Source organism: Cervus canadensis, chromosome 6 (genome assembly GCF_019320065.1).
Source record: "Cervus canadensis isolate Bull #8, Minnesota chromosome 6, ASM1932006v1, whole genome shotgun sequence".
Taxonomy (NCBI): domain Eukaryota; kingdom Metazoa; phylum Chordata; class Mammalia; order Artiodactyla; family Cervidae; genus Cervus; species Cervus canadensis.
This window is the reverse complement of record NC_057391.1, coordinates 14,627,244-14,647,591: the sequence shown is the minus strand read 5'-3', so window position 1 is coordinate 14,647,591 and position 20,348 is coordinate 14,627,244. Positions and strand designations below refer to the sequence as shown.

Genomic DNA, 20,348 nt, shown 5'->3' with positions numbered 1-20,348 from the left:
CTTGGCTATTGTAAATAATGCTGCAGTGGACATGGAGGTGCAGATATCTTTTCCAGGCAGTGATTTTTTTCCTTCAGCTGTATGCCCAGAAGTAAAATTTCTGGATCATATGATGGTCCTATTTCTCATCTTTTGAGGAAACTCCGTACTGTTTTCTATAGCAGGTGCACCAATGTACATCCTCACCAGCAGTACACAAGCGCTCCCTTTTCTCCAAATCTTTGACAACACTTGTTGACTCTTGTATTTCTGATCAAAGACATTTTAATAAGTGTGAGATGATAGACCACTGAGGTTTTGATTTGTATTTCCCTGATAATTAGTGATGCTGAGCACCTTTTCAGGTACCTGTTGGCCATTTATATGTCTTCTTCAGAAAAAAATGTCTGTTCAGTTCCTCTATAGATTTTTTTCATTGGATTCTTTTTGTTGTTGTTATTATGGAATTATTGTTTATATATTTTAACTATTAACCCCTTACCAGATACATGATTTGTAGAAAATTTCTCCCATTCTATAGGCTGATTTTTCATTTTATTGATAGCATCTTTTGCTGTGCAGTTTTTTAATTTGATGTAGTCTTACCCATTTGTTTTTAATTTTGTTGCCTGTGTTTTTGGTATCAAATCCAAAAAATCACGGTGAAAATCAGTGTTAAGGAGTTTACCCCTACGTTTTCGTCTAGAAATGTTGTGGTTTCAGGTCTTTGAGCTTTGTCGTATCATTCTGTCTTGCTTTTTGATGAATGTAAAACCCAAAGGAATAAATATTGTATACCTTCATTAAAACTCGCAGAGACACAAAATTAGAGTTAGGGAGCTCTGTAATTCCCATCTCTCCTACAAATTGTCTTTTAAGACAATTCAGTCCCTGGGTAGGAGCCTAAAATAAAAGACAATTCCTGAGTAGGAATCTAAAGTAAAAATTTTATAGTAGAAAAGCTTCTGTGTTATGGTCATAGAAACAAGAATTTGTTTTTGTTTCCCTCATGTTGGAAAGAATAAAGAAGTTCCTTAGCCATCTTTGTTTCTTCAATACCCTATTGCTATTTATGTGACACTGAAGATCAAAGTTATTTAAATCAAGGGTCCCTGATCCCTGGGATCTAATGCCTGATGATCTGAAATGAAGCTGATGTAACAATAATAGAAATAAAGCATGCAATAAGCGTAATGCCCTTGAATCATCCCAAAACCATCCTCCCACCACCCCCAGTCCATGGAAAAATAGTTTTATATGAAATCAGTCCCTGGTGCCAAAAAGGTTGGGGACCACTGATTTAAATGTTTCAAAGAAACTTTTAAAAGTAGAGTGCCAGCTATGCTCAAAGCATTCATTTAGCCGTGTGTGTGTGTGTCTGTGTGTGTGTCTGTGTGTCTGTGTGTCTGTGTTACGCTGTGCTAAGCTGCTTCAGCTGTGTCCAACTCTGTTTGACCCTTTGAACTGCAGCCCTCCAGGCTCCTCTGTCCATGGATTTCTCCAGGCAAGAATACTTCAGTGAGTTACCATGCCCTCCTGCAGGGCATCTTCTCGACCCAGGAATCAAACTTGTGTCTCACTGTGTCTCTTGCGTTGGCAGACAGATTCTTTACCACTAGCACCACCTGGGAAGCTCTAGACATATGTAAATATATATAATGTTTGACACATTTTTGTTACCCCTCCATTATGTCAGATCCTCCAAATGTGTCAAACATTCTCACCTTCAGAGTTACTGTGGGAGGGGTAATTGAACATAGTACATGGAAGTAAGTGGTCTCTTGATAACTTTTGTAGTGTTAAAAAAGCTCAAGGAAGGAAAGACCTTATTTGTTTGGGTGGGTCATAAAAGGTTAAATGATGCAGTGCTGTCAAAATTGATCTTAAATTTTGGGTAGAACTTTGGTAAGGATAAAAAGGAAAGGGCATATCACATCGAAGTGATACAAAGGGAGAGTCACATCAAAGGTAGAAAAGGGGAAAAGCAGATGATCTGATTTGTCTAGAAATTAGAGATAACAATGGGAAGGTAGCGTGGGGTCTTCTCATTGGGGGACCAAATGCTAGTTTGTGGGGTGTAAGCCACCTGGAACCAAAGAGGCTACTGTTGATGGAAGGAACACTGTGACCAGAGCTCAGAAATACTCATCTGGTCGTGGGAGGACGTCAGGCCCGCAGGGCCAGTGCTGGTCCACACAAGTTTCCAACTACATGAGTAGAAAACCTTGGAGAATGTCATGATTTGCATAAAATCTCATTTACTTAAGGTAAAAGACTTTCCTATATTCTGAAATTAGCCCTCTCTATTCTACTATTTAAAAAATAGTCTGTAGAAAATATATGATAAATCCCCATGTTCATTGCAGCATTATTTACAGTAGAAAAGACATGGAAACAAACTGTCAGTGTATGAATGGATAAATTATGATATATACTTATTTATAAATGTTAATATATGTGATACATATAAGTTTGATATATTTATATATGAATATTATCCAGCCATAAAAAGGAAGTTTTTAAAATAATGTTCTTATTTGGTGAAATTAAAAGTTGGCAATCATATATTTGTCCTTAAAACTTTTTTTTTTTTAAATATTATTGGTCAGAAAACTAAAAGCCTGGGAGCTACTGTCATATAGGGTCAATTAGAGCTGGTTGAGTACTCTTGGACAGAATGGAGAAAGTGGGCTGAAAGGAGGAAAGATATTTGGGGAATAAAACTTAGAAGATGAAGCAACCATTTGGCTATGTGAGTCAACAGAGGACAGTTCGAAAGGTGCCCTAATAAAAACAGGAGAGTGAGGAAATGATGGTATTTTGGTAGAGGCAAAGCAGGCAGAATCAGGCTTCCCTGATAGCTCAGTTGGTAAAGAATCCGCCTGCAATGTGGGAGACCTAGGTTTGATCCCTGGGTTGGGAAGATCCCCTGAAGAAGGAAACAGCTACCCACTCCAGTATTCTGGCCTGGAGAATTTCATGGACTATATAGTCCATGGGGTTACAAACAGGCAGACACGACTGAGCAACTTTCACTCGCTCAAAGCAGGCAGAGGCTAACAGGGCATATCATTTTAGTTGTGGCAATGGTCTGTGGATGATCCTGTAGGAAACTTGAAAAATGTCCGTTGGGCAACTGAAATGTCAGTCTGGAGCTTGGAAGAGAGATTTCTTGATGAAAGAACATATTTATTTTATACCTACTATGAGCTAAGCACTAAATTTGGGGGGAAAAGATATATTTATGTGTCATTTATACAGACTCCCTTACAATGATCTTTTCTTCATTAAGTACTTGTTTCTTAATACAGTCATACTTGGGGGTCCATGGGGGTTTGGTTCTAGGACCCACTGCAGATACCAAAATCTGAGGATGCTTGAGTCCCCGTGTTGGCCTCTGAAGCTTTCCCTCTGCATCCATGGATTCAACCAACCTCGGTTGTGTTCTACTGCCTTTATTTTTTTAAATCTGCATGTTAGTGGACCTACACAGTTCAAACTCATATTGTTCAACAGTCAACAATATAGCTATTTTATTTCTCTTTATGGTGCTTTATTTATTTATTTTTTTCCATTTTATTTATTTATTTATTTATTTTTTGGTCATACATTGATATGAATCAGCCATAGATTTACACGTATTCCCCATCCCGATCCCCCCTCCCACCTCCCTCTCCACCCGATTCCTCTGGGTCTTCCCAGTGCACCAGGCCCGAGCACTTGTCTCATGCATCCCACCTGGGCTGGTGATCTGTTTCACCATAGATAGTATACATGCTGTTCTTTCAAAACATCCCACCCTCACCTTCTCCCACAGAGTTCAAAAGTCTGTTCTGTATTTCTGTGTCTCTTTTTCTGTTTTGCATGTAGGGTTATCGTTACCATCTTTCTAAATTCCATATATATGTGTTAGTATGCTGTAATGTTCTTTATCTTTCTGGCTTACTTCACTCTGTATAATAGGCTCCAGTTTCATCCATCTCATTAGGACTGATTCAAATGAATCCATTTTAACGGCTGAGTAATATTCCATGGTGTATATGTACCACAGCTTCCTTATCCATTCATCTGCTGATGGGTTTATGGTGCTTTAGAACCTCTAATTCAAACATATATCACAAATACAGTAATAAATATCTAAAATTTACAACTGATCTACAAAATCATAAATGAATCAAAAACTAAGACTGAAAAAAAGTTTTATTAGTGTATTAGTTAGCCGAGGCTTCAGTAACAAATAAACAAACATGTAACAGCACAGTACCATAAAGTCTCTAATTTGGTCACACTCTACCTCTTGATGAGCAAGTGAATAGGTTGGTAGAATGGCTCTCCAGGGAGACCCAGGCAGATCAGGGGATCCACCTTCATGAACAACACATGGCTTCTAAAGTCACTCTGTCACTTCCATCTCAGTCAGCATGCATTCAAGATTTCATCCCTCAAAGTGGCAAACATTACCTCTACTCACACTGTACTGGCTAGAACTCAGATATATGGCTCAATCTAACACGGGCAGCTGGGAGGCACAGTCAAGCTTTATGTCCAGGAAGAAGAGGAAATGGATTTGGTTGAATAATTAGCTGTCTGCCATGGTTTGTATTATTAATAAATTGTCTGAGAAAGAGTTAAATTCTAATAAGTGACACACTTGATCATGAAGAGCATTTAGTCTGTCAATGAATAGAATCTTGAGCACTGCATCTCTGGAGAGAAGTTACTGCCATTTATAAGGAATGTCTATTCATGTAAGAGTTAAACCATGCTTTAATAGTTGTAAAAATAAAACAGTTGAATTCCTATAAGGTTGTGCAGAGTCCTTGCCAGGGTATCATTTGCCTTTTCCAGCTGAAAAGCAATCTAAGCTAAGTGACCTGAGATGATGGGGGGCAAGAGGAGAAAGGACAGCATCCCAAGATTAATATGTTTGCTATAAGCAGATCCTTTCCGACCTTCCTTTTTGTTCCCAGGAACGTGGGCCTCTTTGATGTGTTTGTGGTTTTTGCATTTCTTTCCCCATCAGCATTTTTTCTTCAAAATTGTCCTTAAGGCGACTGCATCCTATTGTGAACCCTTACTTAGCCTGTGACCACTTGCCTATTTTAAATAAATTTTTACTACAAATCTCATACTCTTCAGCTTAGTTCTGCGCCTGAACCTGAACATATGTTCACAGAAGTAGACAGAAATCCCAACAGCAGTAAAAACATCACTACTTAATGATCTTACATCACCTGATATCCAGAGATCTCTGCATTTATTCATGATGTATAACTTGTAGATTACTCCTATGTTTAGCATAGCCCTTAGGACTAAATTCTGTGTGACTTAAAATCAATTATCTCTACTGCAGATCCTTCTTCTCAACGTCTTAGTTACTACCAGCTCAGCTTTGTTAAGTAGTTTGTTGACATCACATTGTTTCTTGTGGCCTCAGGTTTGGAGAGGGAAGCATTTGAAAGAAAATTAGAGTTCAGCTATTAGTTCTGTTTTAGGTTGATCCTAGATAGGTGATGCAATCTTGTCTTATTCTCTTTGGGTTGCTTTAACAAAATACCACAGGTTGAATGGTTTATAAGTTAAAAGAAATGTGTTTAACAGTTCTGGAGGCTAGGAGTTCAAGGTCAGGTGCCAGCATGGTTGGGTGAAGGTTGTCTTCCAGGTTGCAGACTTCTCACTATGGGGCCTCTTTAGTAAGGGCACAAATCTCAATCATGAGGGCTTATGATTTAGTCACATCCTGTGGGAGGAGGCCCCACTTCCTAAGACCAACACTTTGGGGATTAGGATTTCAACATATGAATTGTAGGGGAAGGTGCACAAACATTCAGACCATAGCAAGTCTCTTCCTGGTAAATAGTAGTGAGCAGGGGGGGAGCTCAGACAAGGCTAATTTGGATTTTTAGGAAACCTTCACAGTATTATTTCATCAAAACATTTCAGTGGATTTTGCTTTTGGTCATCTAGCATCAGAATACTGTTTGGCCAGGATTCTTAAATAGATGGGAAGCAGCACTGTAGAAGCTACAGGGGGCAGATAATCTTTTCCCCTGATAGCTGGGGCATCTGCAAATGGTCGTGCCCAGGGCTTTGAACCTTGAAGGTGTGACACAAAAATGAAGGCTTGTGAAAAATCATTCACAGCAGTGGAGGGGTGTAGAGTCTGCAGGCTAGAGCTGACTTCTGCCATACCTAGAGTACCACATTAACTGCTCCAGATCACTCAGCTTTACTGCTATTTTCCTCCACCTTGGTCTTTGGTTATGTGGTATAAGAGATTGCCTACTGCTTCTTCAGTCAGGGAAAGTTTCTATTGTCTGCAACTAAGAATTCCTACTAGCACAAACATCCCCCAAATCTGCTATATTTCCTATAAAAATAATGTTTTCTTCTTGCAAAAATTACTTATCAACTGAAAACCTTAGAAACTATATAGATAGGAACAAAAAACAGTGTAACCTCATCACCCACAGAGAACCTCTGTAAAAAGTTTTAAGCATGTTCTAGTACATACTCTCCTAGACTTTTCCCTGGATATGTGAACATATTCTGTTTATTTAGCTATTACCAAAAAATGCTGCCACACTCTGATCAACATGGTTGTTATTTACCTGCTATTCTGCCTCATTTATAATACTGCTTCTCCCCATGAACTTGAATATAGACATCATGAGTTGGTCCAGCCTTGTGAAAAGTATCTGTCACCCTTAGGCAAGTTGCCTTTGAATAAACATATGTAGAAGTGACATAATTATCCTACACAAGAAGGCATATATATAAAATTATTTCAGACAACAGTTTTCCTCTGCTGGGTAAAAATCCTCATATGACTCTTGGTGAGGTCAAGTGATACGTAATTTTTATATTCAAGTTGCTACAATTCAGAATTTCAGAGTAAGTTCGGGTTATAGGTATACTCTTCTGAGGACCTAATATTTCCATGAAATAACTTAAAAATTACTAATTTCTTGGAGTGCATTATATTGATCTCTAAGAATTATAGAATATACATTTTTTTTTTAAATATTTATTTATTTATTTGACTGCATGAGGTCTTAGTTACAGCACATGGGATCTTGTTCCCTGACCAGGGTTTGAACCCGGGCCCCCTGCATTGGAAGCACAGAGTCTTAGCCACTGAACCACCAGGGAAGTCCCTAGAATATACATTTTTAAGTAATTACTTTTATATACAAATAACTGCCATGACAAAGTAGGTAAGCTGAGAGGACAACTTTACCAAGCAGGCTTAAACTTAGAGACTATTTGCAGATAGTAAATATATTAAGATTTCTTAAGAAAGTCTGTTCTCTACCTCTTCTCTCTTAATAGACTTCAGTACTCTTCTTCAAAGAGATAACTTCAACCCCAGATAGATTAAGATGAATTAGTAGATTCTAAATGCATTTTTATTTTTTCAACCTCTGTTGCCCTCAGCCTTGTTCTGTGGCTCTTCATTCCATTATTTGCCTTTAACGCATCTTTTTTTTTTTTTTCTCATGGCACTGTTGTTGTTTAGTCAGTAAGTCCAGGCTGACTCTTTGCGACCCCATGGACTGTAGCCCGCCTGGCTCCTCTGTCCATGGAATTCTCTAGGCCATTCCCTTCTCCAGGGATCTTCCCAACCCAGGGATCGAACCCCGGTCTCCTCCATTGGCAGGCAGATTCTTTACCTCTAAGCCATAGGGAAGCCCTTTTATAGCCATATTTAATACTAAAAATAAGAGCCTATAGCTATGGTTTTCTTCCCAGTGAATGGTAAACTTTCTTTATTGCTACTCTCAAACTACCTTTAACAAATATAAAGAAACAGACTCACAAAATTTCTAGTGAGTTCTTAACAAGTATATAGGTGGTAGTTCTTTTTTTCTTTTCAAAATAAACTACCTTTAAGCTGCTTTTGTGATTTTTTACTATTTTAAAAATCATATATAATGACTATTTTCATTATATATTGCATAATGACAGTGCTTTTTCTCCATAACCAACACAATGATAAGGTGTCAATAATTTAATAAAATTCAGTAATTCTGAAATTCAGTAATTTGAATAAAATCATCCAGTGCTTTATTAAGCAAAAGAATTAAGAATGTTTAACTTTTTAGATCCTGAACCTCAACATGCCTTTGCTATTCAAATCAAAATGCAGTAGCCTCCACATTTGTTACCATGAATTTCAAAAGAATTTACATTTCTAAAAAAAAGGGGGGGAAAATAATCTGCATTTGTAAAAGCTATTTATATAGAAAGACAAAAGAAAACATAACTAAGCTGGAGTCTTTCCATATCATTGTCTTTTGGGGTCCAGGGAGCAAAACCATGATGTAGGTGAAAAAGTACTATGGCCAGGTTCCAGTATATGTGATTCAAGCTGAAGAACAAGAAGTTGAACTGTGAATATGTTAACTTGACTCATAAAAGGATGCTAACCAGAGGGTCTCCACTTTTAGAGACCGGGCAAGGGTAAATGAGTTAAAATGGTGGCAGCAGCATCAACGTGGGTTACTTATAAAACAGTGCTTTTCAAAATGTATCAAGAGGCTAAGGACACCGGTTGCTCATACCTCTTAGAGAATAAGATTGCTCATTTGCTGAGAATGGTTCTTGAAGGAAAACATCCTTCCTGTTCTGGAAGGCAGGATGGTATCTTTCCTTACTTGAAGGCCATCTTTCTCCCTAGGGGCTAGGGGCTCAAACTTTTGAATTGTATCTCATTTATTTTTCTCAAGGTGAATCAAATCCAGTTCCAGAAGTTACAAACTCTGTATCTTTCATAACCTAACTCCCATTGTAGAATCATTCAAGAGTTAGGAACTCATCTTCCCACTCCAAAATTCAGCCACATTCCTTGATATGGGGCTTCTCTTCTTACTATGTCTGATATTCAGAGCCATTAAGGGAACATTTATTTCCTGTAATATGCAATGAAGTCCAATTTAAGAAACAACTCTGTAAAATAGGGACTATAAGGACAGCGGTGGTGGTGGTTTGTTTTGATGTTTGGTTAAGTAGCCTGGGGCAAATGGCTTAGCTTTGGCTGAGCTATATCATTTCTTTTTGGTAACAAAAATCAAAATCACTAAAATTTTCTGAGAAATAAACTACAAACAAATCTGTTTGTGAGTGACAGAAAAATCCCTTCTTTCAAAGTATGCTGGAAGTTAAGTATTCAATTGGCTAAATACACTTTTTGGATATTTTAACTTCTGTAATGACTGACATCCAGTAAAGCCTTCAATTTTCTAAAACCAGTACAAAAGCTGTTATAAGTTTAATATTTTGATTAGTAATCAAGTCAGGACTTTTTCAATTCTGATTTGGTCCTGTACACTCTTTTTAACAGGGGTTTGGGCTCCCAAGTCCTCCTCTCCAGTCTTTGTATGTTAAAGTGAGCTATTTGTTTCAGTTTAGCAGAGCTGGATGGTGGGTAGCTCTGCATTTGACTGGTTGACTTTTAAAGGATTACTTCTCTGGAAAGATACTGTCTCATACCACATTGCTAGTGGAGTAGACTTAGCTGCAGTTAAAATTTTAAATTGAAGATGAGCATTTACCATCAGAGAGAACATAAACTTCAGGACTCTTGTGTTACATAGACTCTACATATCATATTTCAGCATTATGTGTTTGTGATGAAGAGCTCTGTTTTCAAGCAACCTTAAATACCATATCCAGAAATAACTGACTCTAGCAAAGAGAGGTAATTTGGGGTCCCTGTATGTTTTATAATGAAACCAATATATTTTAAAATGATAAATTCCAACTACACAAATTGATGTCAATAAGATTAACAAAACTGATGAATGACATCTGCTAACACAAGTCAAATAAAACACCCCGTAATACTTATACACAGATGAAATAAAACAATGGCTTTCCAGTTTTATTTTGCATCTCCCAGTTACTCAAAAAGTAAACATGACCCCTTTTCAAATTCCACTTAATACTTTACCTTAAAGAACTTACTGAGTAAAATGCTTAGTTGCAGGATTTCACATTTGCAATCCATCAGGTTACAATTTTAAAGTTACAGTTTCTTCCGCGGTGTAGGCATTCTATAGTGCCTTTTATTTACATTGTCACTTTTTATTTCCTCTTAAATTTTATATGTTCAAGAATATAACTGTATAGGAGTTATGTAAAAATATTTCAAACTTGCAACATACATACATACTGGTTTATCTATCCCTTGAACCCATGTCTCTGAAAAATAAATACAATGTATCCAAAATTGGAACTACCTTGGAGCACATGAGGAAGAGTGTAGAGGTGTAGAAATAAAAGAATCGAAAAATACTTGTGTGGAGATGTATTTGTCCTGTTGACAGCAGTCCCTATGATCTGTTAACAGACATAGGCAGCCAACTTAGTACACAATATATGTTCTAGAACTGGCCACAATACGTTGGTAACCAAGTGAGAATTAAGGCTTTAAGATCTCTCACAACAACTGTGATTCAAAAACCCCAAAGCAAGCAAACCCTAAAACCTGGAGAAAGTGCTCCAAATAGAGCCTCTTTGGCAGTCCAAATTGAACCAAATGACTCAGGTGGACAATTAAAAACCGTGCGCCGTTTTCTTTCACTAGGTCAATAAAGCCCATAAATAATGTTTGGTCCAGAAAACCAGACTTACTAGCACCTTCCTTTTCCATTTTAAAAATATTCAGAATATTCAGCATCAATTAATACATGGTCTTCACTCATTTATTGACTAAACAAGACTGCCGGTGCCTCTAGATCCCTCTTTCCAAGCTGACCTTATATGACAACAAACTGAAATGTTGTCTAAGCAGACCCTCTAAGTAGAGGGTAAGTCATTCAAAGGTGGACGCATCTTGCTTATTTACGTATGTATTCAAGGGGCTGCGATGGCCACGGCTGGACGACGAGGAGGGAGGCGAAGGGTCGCGCGGATTGTAAGCCGCAGACCCGGAGTGGGAACCCGCGGAGATGGGGGCAGCAGCCTCGCTCCGCTAGCTCGGTCCTCTGGACCCAGAAAATGACCAGCCCCTCCCCCAACTGCACCCTTGACCCCTCCCCCCTCTTTCCACGGCTTTCATCTGCCCGCCCGCCGGGGAGTCCGCGCCCCCAGACCTCTCGCCGCCTGCCTCCTTCCACGGCCCAGTCGTGCGGCGCGGACAGACCCGGGGCGAAGCCCACGGCCCGGCGAGGACCCCTACCCCCGGCCCCTCCGGCCGCACCCCTCCCTTTCGTGTAACGCACCTGCGGCCCCGCCCCCGGCCAAAAGCTGAGGCGGCGGCGGGCTGGCGAGGCCGGGCGGCTCGGCCCTCCAGGCACAGTCGCCTTCCCTTCCCCCGCCATTCCGCCCACCCCCCTCGCTCAGCCACCGAGCTGCCGCCGCGCTCCTCAGCCGCCCCGAAATCTAAAGGGGTCCGTCTCCGGCACCACAACCAAATGGCTGAGCCTCCCTGGCCGGCTGCGCAGCCCGCCCATTGGTCCCTTCCCCCCCCGCCTCCACCACCATTCGCTGTTGCCCCGAGATCGGCGGCGGCAATTGGCTAACGCTGCTGCCACTCATTCGCGGGGCCGCCGATCCCGCCTCCACGGTGATCAGGTTAGTGTGCGCCGCGGGTGCTGGGGGCTCGAGAACCGAGCGGAGCTGGTTGAGCCTTCAAAGTCCTAAAACGCGCGGCCGTGGGTTCGGGGTTTATTGATTGAATTCCGCCGGCGCGGGAGCCTCTGCAGAGAGAGAGCGCGAGAGATGGACATGGACAAACGGATTCATTTAGAGCTGCGGAACAGGACGCCCTCTGATGTGAGCATTTGCCAAAAATATCTCTGTCGGTCCATTCTCCTACTTTGTGTGTGTGCGCGTTAGGGGGAGGCACTTTTTTTTTGAGGGGGGGCGCCCGGGAGATGTGGGTTTGGGGGTCGGACTGCAAATGAATTGCAAGGTTGGGGGGTTGCAATGCCATCCAAGCATGTTCCGGCTGCCGCCGCCGCTGCCCTTGGTGTGTGACTACCTGTGCGTGTGCTCCCGCGTGTGCGAATGTGGGTGCGAGAGTGTGCGTGCGAGTGTGCACCCATCGGGGGCCAGCGGGCGCACGCGTTTGGGTCGGAGAGAATGAGGCAAAATAACCCTCTGAGCTTTCTGCTCCCGTGACTCCGTCTGGGGGAAAGATTAACGAGGGAGGAGGAGGAGAGGGGCTGCCTCCTGGATTTAACAACAAAAAAAGGGGGTTTTATATTTTATAAATGAATCCCCCTTTCCGCCCCCCTCCCGCGCCTTCCCCCTCCCTTTCTCTCTCTCTCTCGTACACACACAATAAGTTTTGGGCTTCGCGAGTCCGGTTTAGTTTCTGATAAATGTGGGCCGAGGCCCCTGGGGAGAGCGCGTGGGGAGGGGGCTGCAGCGGAGTTGGGAATGGCTCGAGTTTAAAGTGCGTCTTCATTTCTTTGCAGTGATGAGGCGAGAGACGGGGGAGCCATATTTGTAACTTTGTAGTGTTCGTGAACGCGCCCTTTCTCTCCCTCCCTCCCTTTCTCTGCCTCCCTTCCTCTCCTCCTCTGTCTCCCTCACTCTTTCCACCCCACCTTCGGGCCAGATGCTGATGTTTCTTCCTTTCCTTCCTAAGGGAGGATAAATGGAAAGGGGGGGGGGGGAGAGGGATTTTCGAACGTGCAAAGGCACAGATAATCCCCGCGCCTCCCCACCTCGCGCGATCGCTACTGCAAGTTACCCAAAGGCTACGTCCCGGTCCCCCTCGCCCCTGTTCCTTCCGGCCTCCCTAAGATGCCAGCCTTTGAGCCCTGACGCCCCCCGGCCCCGACCCCCGGCCCGTCTTTCTCTAGGGTGGGCTCCTTGGCAGCCATTCGGCGCCCGATTAATAAATGGGCCCGGGAAACTTTGTCAGGACGCGAGCTGCCCAGAGCTGGTGCCCGTGGTGGGTATTGGCTGGGTCCAGATTTATGCGGGCATAGCAGACACGCAGCTCGGGGATGGGAGTTTGCCTTCCCGTCGCCGTTATTGATTGGGCAGCAGCGGGAGTACAGCCGGAGGAAACTTACATGGATGGGAACTGGGAGGCTCGGGCGAAAGCTCACCCCCAAGGAGGGGAAAGGTGAGGGTGGGTTACTCGGACGCCCGTTTTTATTTCTGTCTCCCTCTCGCTTTCAAACACTGTTTTATGTGAGTTGGCGGCTCAGCGGAGAAGACCCCGGGTCTGGGGCGGAGACGCTGGCTGACTCCTCTGGTGGCCCCTCCGGGACCAGCGGAGCGCGGGCGAGTGGACACCCCCACCCCAGCCCCGGTGGCCAGGGTTCCACAGAGTTGGGACTTTGGGGAGCACTGTGCGCTGACCTGTCGCCCCTCCAACCCGTTAAAACCCGAATCCCTGGCGGAGGCAGGCCTTGCTTCCTCTTTTCTCTAGTTCCTCCCCCAAACCTGAGTGAGACTTTTGAAAACAAGATCCTTTTTGTGCCCCCCCCCCCCCATCATAACGCAGCTGTGGACTGTAGACGTGCAGTGCCTTATGGCGCGCAGGGCGGGGAGGGGGTGGCGGAGGGAGGGGAGGGGTTGCCCGCCGGAGGACGCTGGAGTTTCCGCGAACAATTTGCCGGCGGTTTGCGTTTCTCTGGCCAGTTTCATCCCAGCTTGGACCCCGAGCCAGAGGATTGGGGGGCTGGGTGTGGTGATGGGGGAGGGGGCCGGAGCCGCGGGCTTCCCGCGTACTTTCCGGAAGCCCCCTGTGCGGAGGGGGAAGGGCGCCAAGTAGGGGGCCGGGGTCGCGGCGGGAGGGTGTGGAGGCGCGGTTCGCGCGGCCAACCCTACCCCCGCTGCTGGCCAACTGGGAGCGAGATCGAAAGCGGGTCGAACCGGCTCTTTAAACTTCCCGAGTGTGTGCTGGGGGAGGGGAACGCGCCGCGCCGATCTGGGAGCGATTTCTCACGCTTCGCCCCCTCGCCTCCCGGCCCACACGCCTGCCCCCTGCTTTGAGGCGGGGTGGGGGTGGAGGGGGCACTTTCTGCCCGTTCGGGGAGGAGAGGGAGAAACCTAGCTAATGAGGGACAAAAGGGGTGGGGGAGGAGGGGCTCGTTTTTTTAACGTTCTTAAAATAAATAGCTCCCGGAGAGCGCCCCCTGCACCCCTCCCCGCCCTGCTCCCCCCAGGACCCCCCATCACACCCACCTTGGGAGCCTCTCCCAACTCTGATCCGGGGGCTGGTGGCCACGCCGCGACGCCGAAATAGGACGAGCAGCCATGTTTCCCGGGTCTCGCGCGGCCCGCCCCGCCCCTCCCCCATGGCGCGGCCGGCGCCGAGCGCGGGGCTCCGAATGCGGGCGCCGGGCTCCATGCGGCGCGGGGCGCGGGCCGGCGGCCGGGCGACGGGGCGGCCGGGCCTCGTGCGCGCGAGCCGGGCCGCGGGCGCGCGGGGCTGGCCCTCGGGCGGGCCTTTTGGCTTCCCGAGCTGGTTTGGAGCTCGAGGTGTTTTATTATTATTGTATTTTTAACGGCCAGGCCCGCCGGAGACCGAACCCGAAGGGCGCCGAGGCGTTATTGGGGGCCAGGGGCGGCCGCCAGGGCCCTGCACGCCTGTGGCAGGACTGCCGGGCGCCGGGCTGCCATTTTGTCACCGTGGCTGTTGTCGCTGTGGGGGGGTGGGGGCGCAGACTTGCGCCATCGCCCCGACGGCCCCGGACGTGGAAGCAGCAAGGGGAACGGGCTGCGGGGACCCGTAGTCGTGCTCTGGGCCCCTATGTCGGGGGTGGGGTCCCCTCCCCTTGCCAACGGCGTGAGGCTCTTCTGGAGCGTCGCGGCGGCCGTTGCTCCGGGAGGGCGACGATCCTCCCTGCGAGTGCTCCCCCCACCCCCCAGCGCGCTCCCTGCCTCCCCCGCCCCCCTTCTCTCCAGTATTTCGTCCTTCCTCCGGCAGGCGTTTTAGAGGTAGTTCAGTGTGACCCTAAAGACGAACGGATCGACCCGGTGTTTGCTTTTTCGGCGGAACTGATAGGAGGGTAGGGGGAGAAATTAAATACGAGGTTTCTTTGGAGGGTTGGGGTGGAGGGGTGGGCGGCGATGCGGACGCGACTCTAGCGGCCCTGACTGGAGCCAAGGACAGCAGCCGCTTACCCGGGAGGGACGAGTTGATGCGTTGGGGAAACGCCCTCGGGGCTGGGCTCTCCGGGAAGGTAGGTCGCGCTCCGTGTTTTCAGGTGGGTGTTGCAGCGCCCTGCTGGCTGCTAGGGGAGGCCCTCTCGGTCTTCCTCGGCTTCTCCCCCTTTTATTTTTGCCCGCGGGAGGGCGGCTACAGTAGTAAATGTAATCCTAAACCGAGAAGAGTAGGGAATGAGGCTTGGTTTTTAAAAAGTCAGTGTTATCTTTTTCCAACTGCCTTTCTTTGGCTGTTGACTGCGGAGCCAGGCAAGTCATCCGCGTCGCCAACATCTCTCTGGGACTTTTTAAAGCTGATACCCATGCTGGTTAAGCACCTCACTGGTTAAATCCTGGTACACGTCTGCATGGAGACTAGCTTTCGTGGCAGTGGCCGGCCAAGGCTGCCCAGGAAGCCAGGTTTAACTTTGACCTTTGGAATACATCGCATGATGTTTTCCAGACTGACTTACTGCCTAATTGGGTTCAAGTAGCCTGATACTAACTCCAGTTTGTGCAAGCCTACCAGGGATCCGGGGGCAGAAAATTGAGCGTGAGTTCTGTATGGTCATGGTCAGTTATGTTTTGTTACTGGGTTGTTGCTGCTGATGGCAGTTTTGAGCCTAAGCTTCACAGGGGTGGTGGGTAGTAGAACCACACAGGCCTGAGTTTAAATTCCTCCTGCCACAGAAGTAAGATAAGTTTACCTGCCCCTGTGATCTCAGGCAGGTTAACTTAACCTCTTTGATCCTTGGTTTTCTCACCTGTAAAATGGGAATAATCCTATTTAATAAGTCACTGACAAAACTGGCCTGATCTGGCCCTCAGGTGCTCAGTATGTGATAGTTTTATTTCTCAGATATTGGGGTACAATGAGGTACAACTTTGTGTTTCTATAGAGTTTACAGAACAATAATAATAACTAATGCATGTATAGCACCCATCTATGCCTGGCACAGCTCTGAGTGGATTACACAAATCAATTAATTTAGTCCCCACAGCATCATTGTGAGACAGGTACTATTACTATCCTTATATAAACACAGGAAATCGAGGCATAAAGATGTTATCACAGCCAAACTTCAAACTCCATCCCTAATCTCTACTGCCTCCCCAGAAGCACCCTTACTTGTAAGGTACAGTGAGGAAAAGCTTTGAAATGGTGCTACTCTATGTGAAAGTTTGAAGACTGGACAGCTTCCTAGTTGAAGATACTGAGGTGGGTGGGCAGGATCGGAGGTGCTCTGGATTTTATGGGGGTTGGGTTGGGGAGGGGAGAGGAGGAGTCAAACATCTACTTCCCTAGATTGGGTTAGCACATCACATCTGGTTAGGCTGAAAGAAATCTGGGCTTTTAGGTGTTGGGGGACACATTTTGAGTAATGAGAGGATAAGCAGGAGCCAGTCATGCGGTGATGTATGGGGGATTGTGCCTGTAATGCTTCCCCACTTTTATTAGTCTCTTTCTGCAGACACAAAGCTAAACAGAATTGGCACGTCCTTGGTTTCCAAGACCTAGTTTACCAATAACACTTCTTGGATCATCTCACTTAATCACTTGACTCCTTAAGGGTAAGCCAAGGAGGGTGACATCCTCTCCTGTGAGGGTGAATCATTCAGATTGAAAGAAAGTCAAACAGCTGGTACGGAGCAGAATTGGGTTCTCCTCCTACTGTAAAACCAGAGATCCTTTAGTTAGAAGGAAGAACTTTGAATTTTGTTTAATTGATTGGGTCTCAAATGTGACCCATCACCAGAATCACCTGGGGAGCATGTAGAATGCAGATTCCTGGCCCCACCCCTAGACTCTGATTTAAGCACATGCGTGCGTGCTCAGTCCTGTATGACTCTGGGAGCCTGTGGATAACCTGCCAGGCTCCTCTGTCCATGGGGTTTTCCAGGCAAGAATACGGGAGTGGGTTGCCATGCCCTCCTCAAGGGGATCTTCCCAACCCAGGGATTGAACCTGGGTCTCCTGCCTTGGTTTAGTACAGGCGTTGCCAAGTTTGGGGTGAGCTGCCTGTTTTTGTATTGTGAGCTAAGAATACTTTGTACATGTAAACACTGCAATCAGTTTGATAATGTGGAACACTTTGAATCCCAATTAAGTGAAATGTTATCCCCATTTCCCCCTTGCAAAGAATTCCACTTGTCTCCTTGGACCTTTATTACCAAAAGAATTGTACTCATTATATATTTTGAATTTTATCAATAAAAGAATTGTGGAAATTTGTTTTCTTTCATTATAAAAAAGTGCCTATGTAGTATTGTCAGTTTTGCCTTTAGGTGAAGTTTACTATCTGGCCCCGTACAGAAAAGATTTGGTAATCCCTGGTTTAACAGATTGTTGGTAAGGACCTTTTGATCTGGGTGTTTCAAATTTTTTTTTAATTCTTAAGTTTTTTAATTTTATGTGGGTGGTGCTTTAGGGGTCTTTACAAGTCCTTTTACATGTGCCATTAATGTCTAGTAGAAATCTGCCTCGATCTATAAACATGCAAAAGAAGAGAAATCCTACTTGTTGCTGGTGTAAAATTGAGCATCCCTTCTATCCATAAGTTGTTCAGTGTAACCAACCAAAATTCTTTATCTTGCCTATTCAGGATATATCAAAAGGCTTTTGCATGTCTTGTAGTTAAATAGTTACTCTTAAGTTTTAGATGTCTTCTTAGAGGTAGAAGGAAGGAACTTTAATTGCAGTGGTTTGAGTTTTGAGACCTGGAAGGTACCACAGCTGTGTACTTGATGGCTGACATCAGACCCTCAGAGCACAGTTTACTGAAAAGCACAGATAATCCTGGAATCTCTAGTTTGGGCCTGCTGCTCTTCCATCATGCGTGTTGCCTGGGGATAGACCAGCAGCAAAGTGGTTTTGAGTTCCAGAACCCTTCTTTGTACCTGTAGCCTCTTGTGCCTGAGCTGATGAAGATATGGCTAGATTGGCCAGACCTTGGGAGGAGGTGATAAATCTTAAGAGCGCAGATCCCAGTCCCCGTAACTGTGGCCTGTACTTTAAGAACAGCAGACCCAGTTTCCTCTCTGGGCAGTTGCTGCACCACCAGCCTCTCAAGATGACTTGCTCTGGACTTACACAATCCTTCAGCCACCTGATTGAACTCTGGGGGCTGGTCATCCAGAGTTTTATTTAATATTAATTTTACCACATTGAAATAAAAAACCTCAGAACTATTGGATATCCTTTATGGAGATTGTATAGGATGTTCATCAGATGTGTCCTTTCCACGTGCCTGCCCTCTACTCTAGTGTATCACTTAGGAAAAGGGCAGAGAGCTTGTTGCTGAGTGGTTACAAGCCCTGGTTGAAAGATTTTGACCCAATTGTTTAGTCTGTCTTCTGACTTGGTGAAGAGAAGGCCTATTACTCTATTACACTATTACTTGGTGTCCAGACAGGGTCCTCCCTTCGAGATGTTCACTGCCATGCCCTCCCTGGCAACACACACACATTTTGACCTGTCTGCCCTCTATTCTAGCTAGTACTCTAATCTCCTGGAAAGTACCCTTCCCTGGTACCCCATCACACTGCCTTCCTCCCACAAGCAAGTAAAGAAATAGTGACCTGAGTCTGAATCTTATATTACATATATTGAAATAATGACAGATGATAAATACCCAGCAGTGATGTTTTCATTAAAGAAATGGAGTCTGCCAGAGATGGAGAATTGTGAAGGCATCTGTTATTCCAAACTTCTCATTTAATAAAATGGGTTGAAGGTAGATGAGCAAAGTGGCCCTGGGCCCCTTCCCAGACTGGAAGCAGCTTGCATAGAACCAGTTGTCCTGATGACATTTGTTACCGTGAAGCCTGTGAAGTCAGATAACATGTATCTGTTCACCAGCAGTGGGCCCCATCCAGCGTCTATTGGCCACACCCTGCAACCTTTGTGTTTTCGGGCAAATTTATTTTGTTTCGACTCAGCAGATGCCCTGGTGCACCCATCTGTTGCTTTCTTTACCAAAACTTCTCTCCGGCAGCAGATCTAAGAGATCAGTTTACTTACCCCACTATGACTTTAATGTGGATTAAAGTCTGGGCTGTCTTTCCCAGAGAAATTTGCCTTTGGAGATTCCGGTTTGGTGAGGAAATTACCAGAGAACTATTAGAGTCTTGGGTGTTACTCTGATTTGGTATTAACTAACTTGAACAAGTTGTTTGTCCTCTCTGGGCCTCTGTTTTCTCCACTCTAAAATGGGAATTTTGAGTGAGATCAGTGACTTTCAAGCTTTTCATTCCTATAGTAAATGTTTTATAGTATGTGTGTACATACACAGGCTATCTGAAAAGCTGACAGTATACTCCTTTATGGATAAAACACTTCTCTATTCATTAAAAAAAAAAAAGTGCTGGCTTTAACCTGTAAATTGATTTCATTACTTGTTAATGTTTGAAAGATGGTTAAAGATGAATATTAAGTTTCCTTCACACAAATATTTTGTGGTTTGATTTTGGGGGAAGGTGATGGGAATGCCATTTGCAGCTTTGTAAAATCTCTCCACCAAGAGTCAGTAGTGATTCCTCCTGCTTTTAAGCCAGCTCATCTTGGGTCCCATGTTCTCAAGCTGCTCTCCTTAACTCGTTCCCAACCCTCACCTTCTCCCAGCGTTATGGAGTCACTATCCTAAATTGACTCAGTGGTAAAGAACCCACCTGCCAATGCAGGAGACATGGGTTCGATCCCTGGGTCAGGAAGATCCCCTGGAGAAGGAAGTGGCTGCCCGCTCCAGAATTCTTGCCTGGGAAATTCCATGGACAGAGGAGCCTGGCTGGCTACAGTCCATGGGGTCACAAAAAGTCAGAGACAACTAAGTGACTAGACAACAGCAGTCCTAAGTTCCCGCCTGGATGGATGCCTCCCAAGTGTCCTGAATGTGTCAGCAACCCTCCGCCAAGCATGCTCCTCCACCCCATTCTCTCTGCTTACCTGCTGCTGCCCTCCACCACTCCAGTGTGCGGCACTGGGTGCCTGGGGGCTCGAACATTTCCAGGGTGAGGGGTGCACTTGGCCCCTGCTCTCCCCAAGATGACCTGGGTGTGTACTTGTAGCCCCCACTTCCAGCCCTTGGGCAAGCCCTCCACGTCACAGTACCTTCCCTGCTCGTCTCTGTAAATGATGATGTAATAGCACCTACCACCCAGTCTGGCACACAGTAAGCATACAATAAATGTTAGATGTCATTGTTGTTATGGTCTTTTCTGCTGGAATACCACAGTTGGCGTTGACTTAGAAAAAAAAA

General features: G+C 45.2%; 1 protein-coding gene and 1 non-coding gene across 4 annotated transcripts in view; one reads left to right on the top strand and one right to left on the bottom strand.

Moving 5' to 3' along the window:
• Positions 1-7,058: 7,058 nt before the first annotated feature.
• TRNAG-UCC lies at positions 7,059-7,131 on the bottom strand. Its single transcript has one exon. It is a non-coding gene; the product is annotated as a tRNA-Gly (tRNA).
• A 4,424-nt stretch (positions 7,132-11,555) lies between these two features.
• Positions 11,556-20,348, top strand: part of ANP32A (acidic nuclear phosphoprotein 32 family member A) — a 38,109-nt gene continuing 29,316 nt past the window's right edge. The window contains exon 1 of one of the 3 annotated variants that reach the window (XM_043470904.1): positions 11,556-11,757. In XM_043470904.1, coding sequence (XP_043326839.1) covers positions 11,704-11,757 — 54 coding nt within the window. In that variant the 5' untranslated portion in view covers positions 11,556-11,703. Of the gene's footprint in view, positions 11,758-13,537; positions 14,958-15,074; positions 15,132-20,348 lie in introns of those variants that run through there. The other 2 variants (XM_043470903.1, XM_043470905.1) reach the window with 2 other exon arrangements.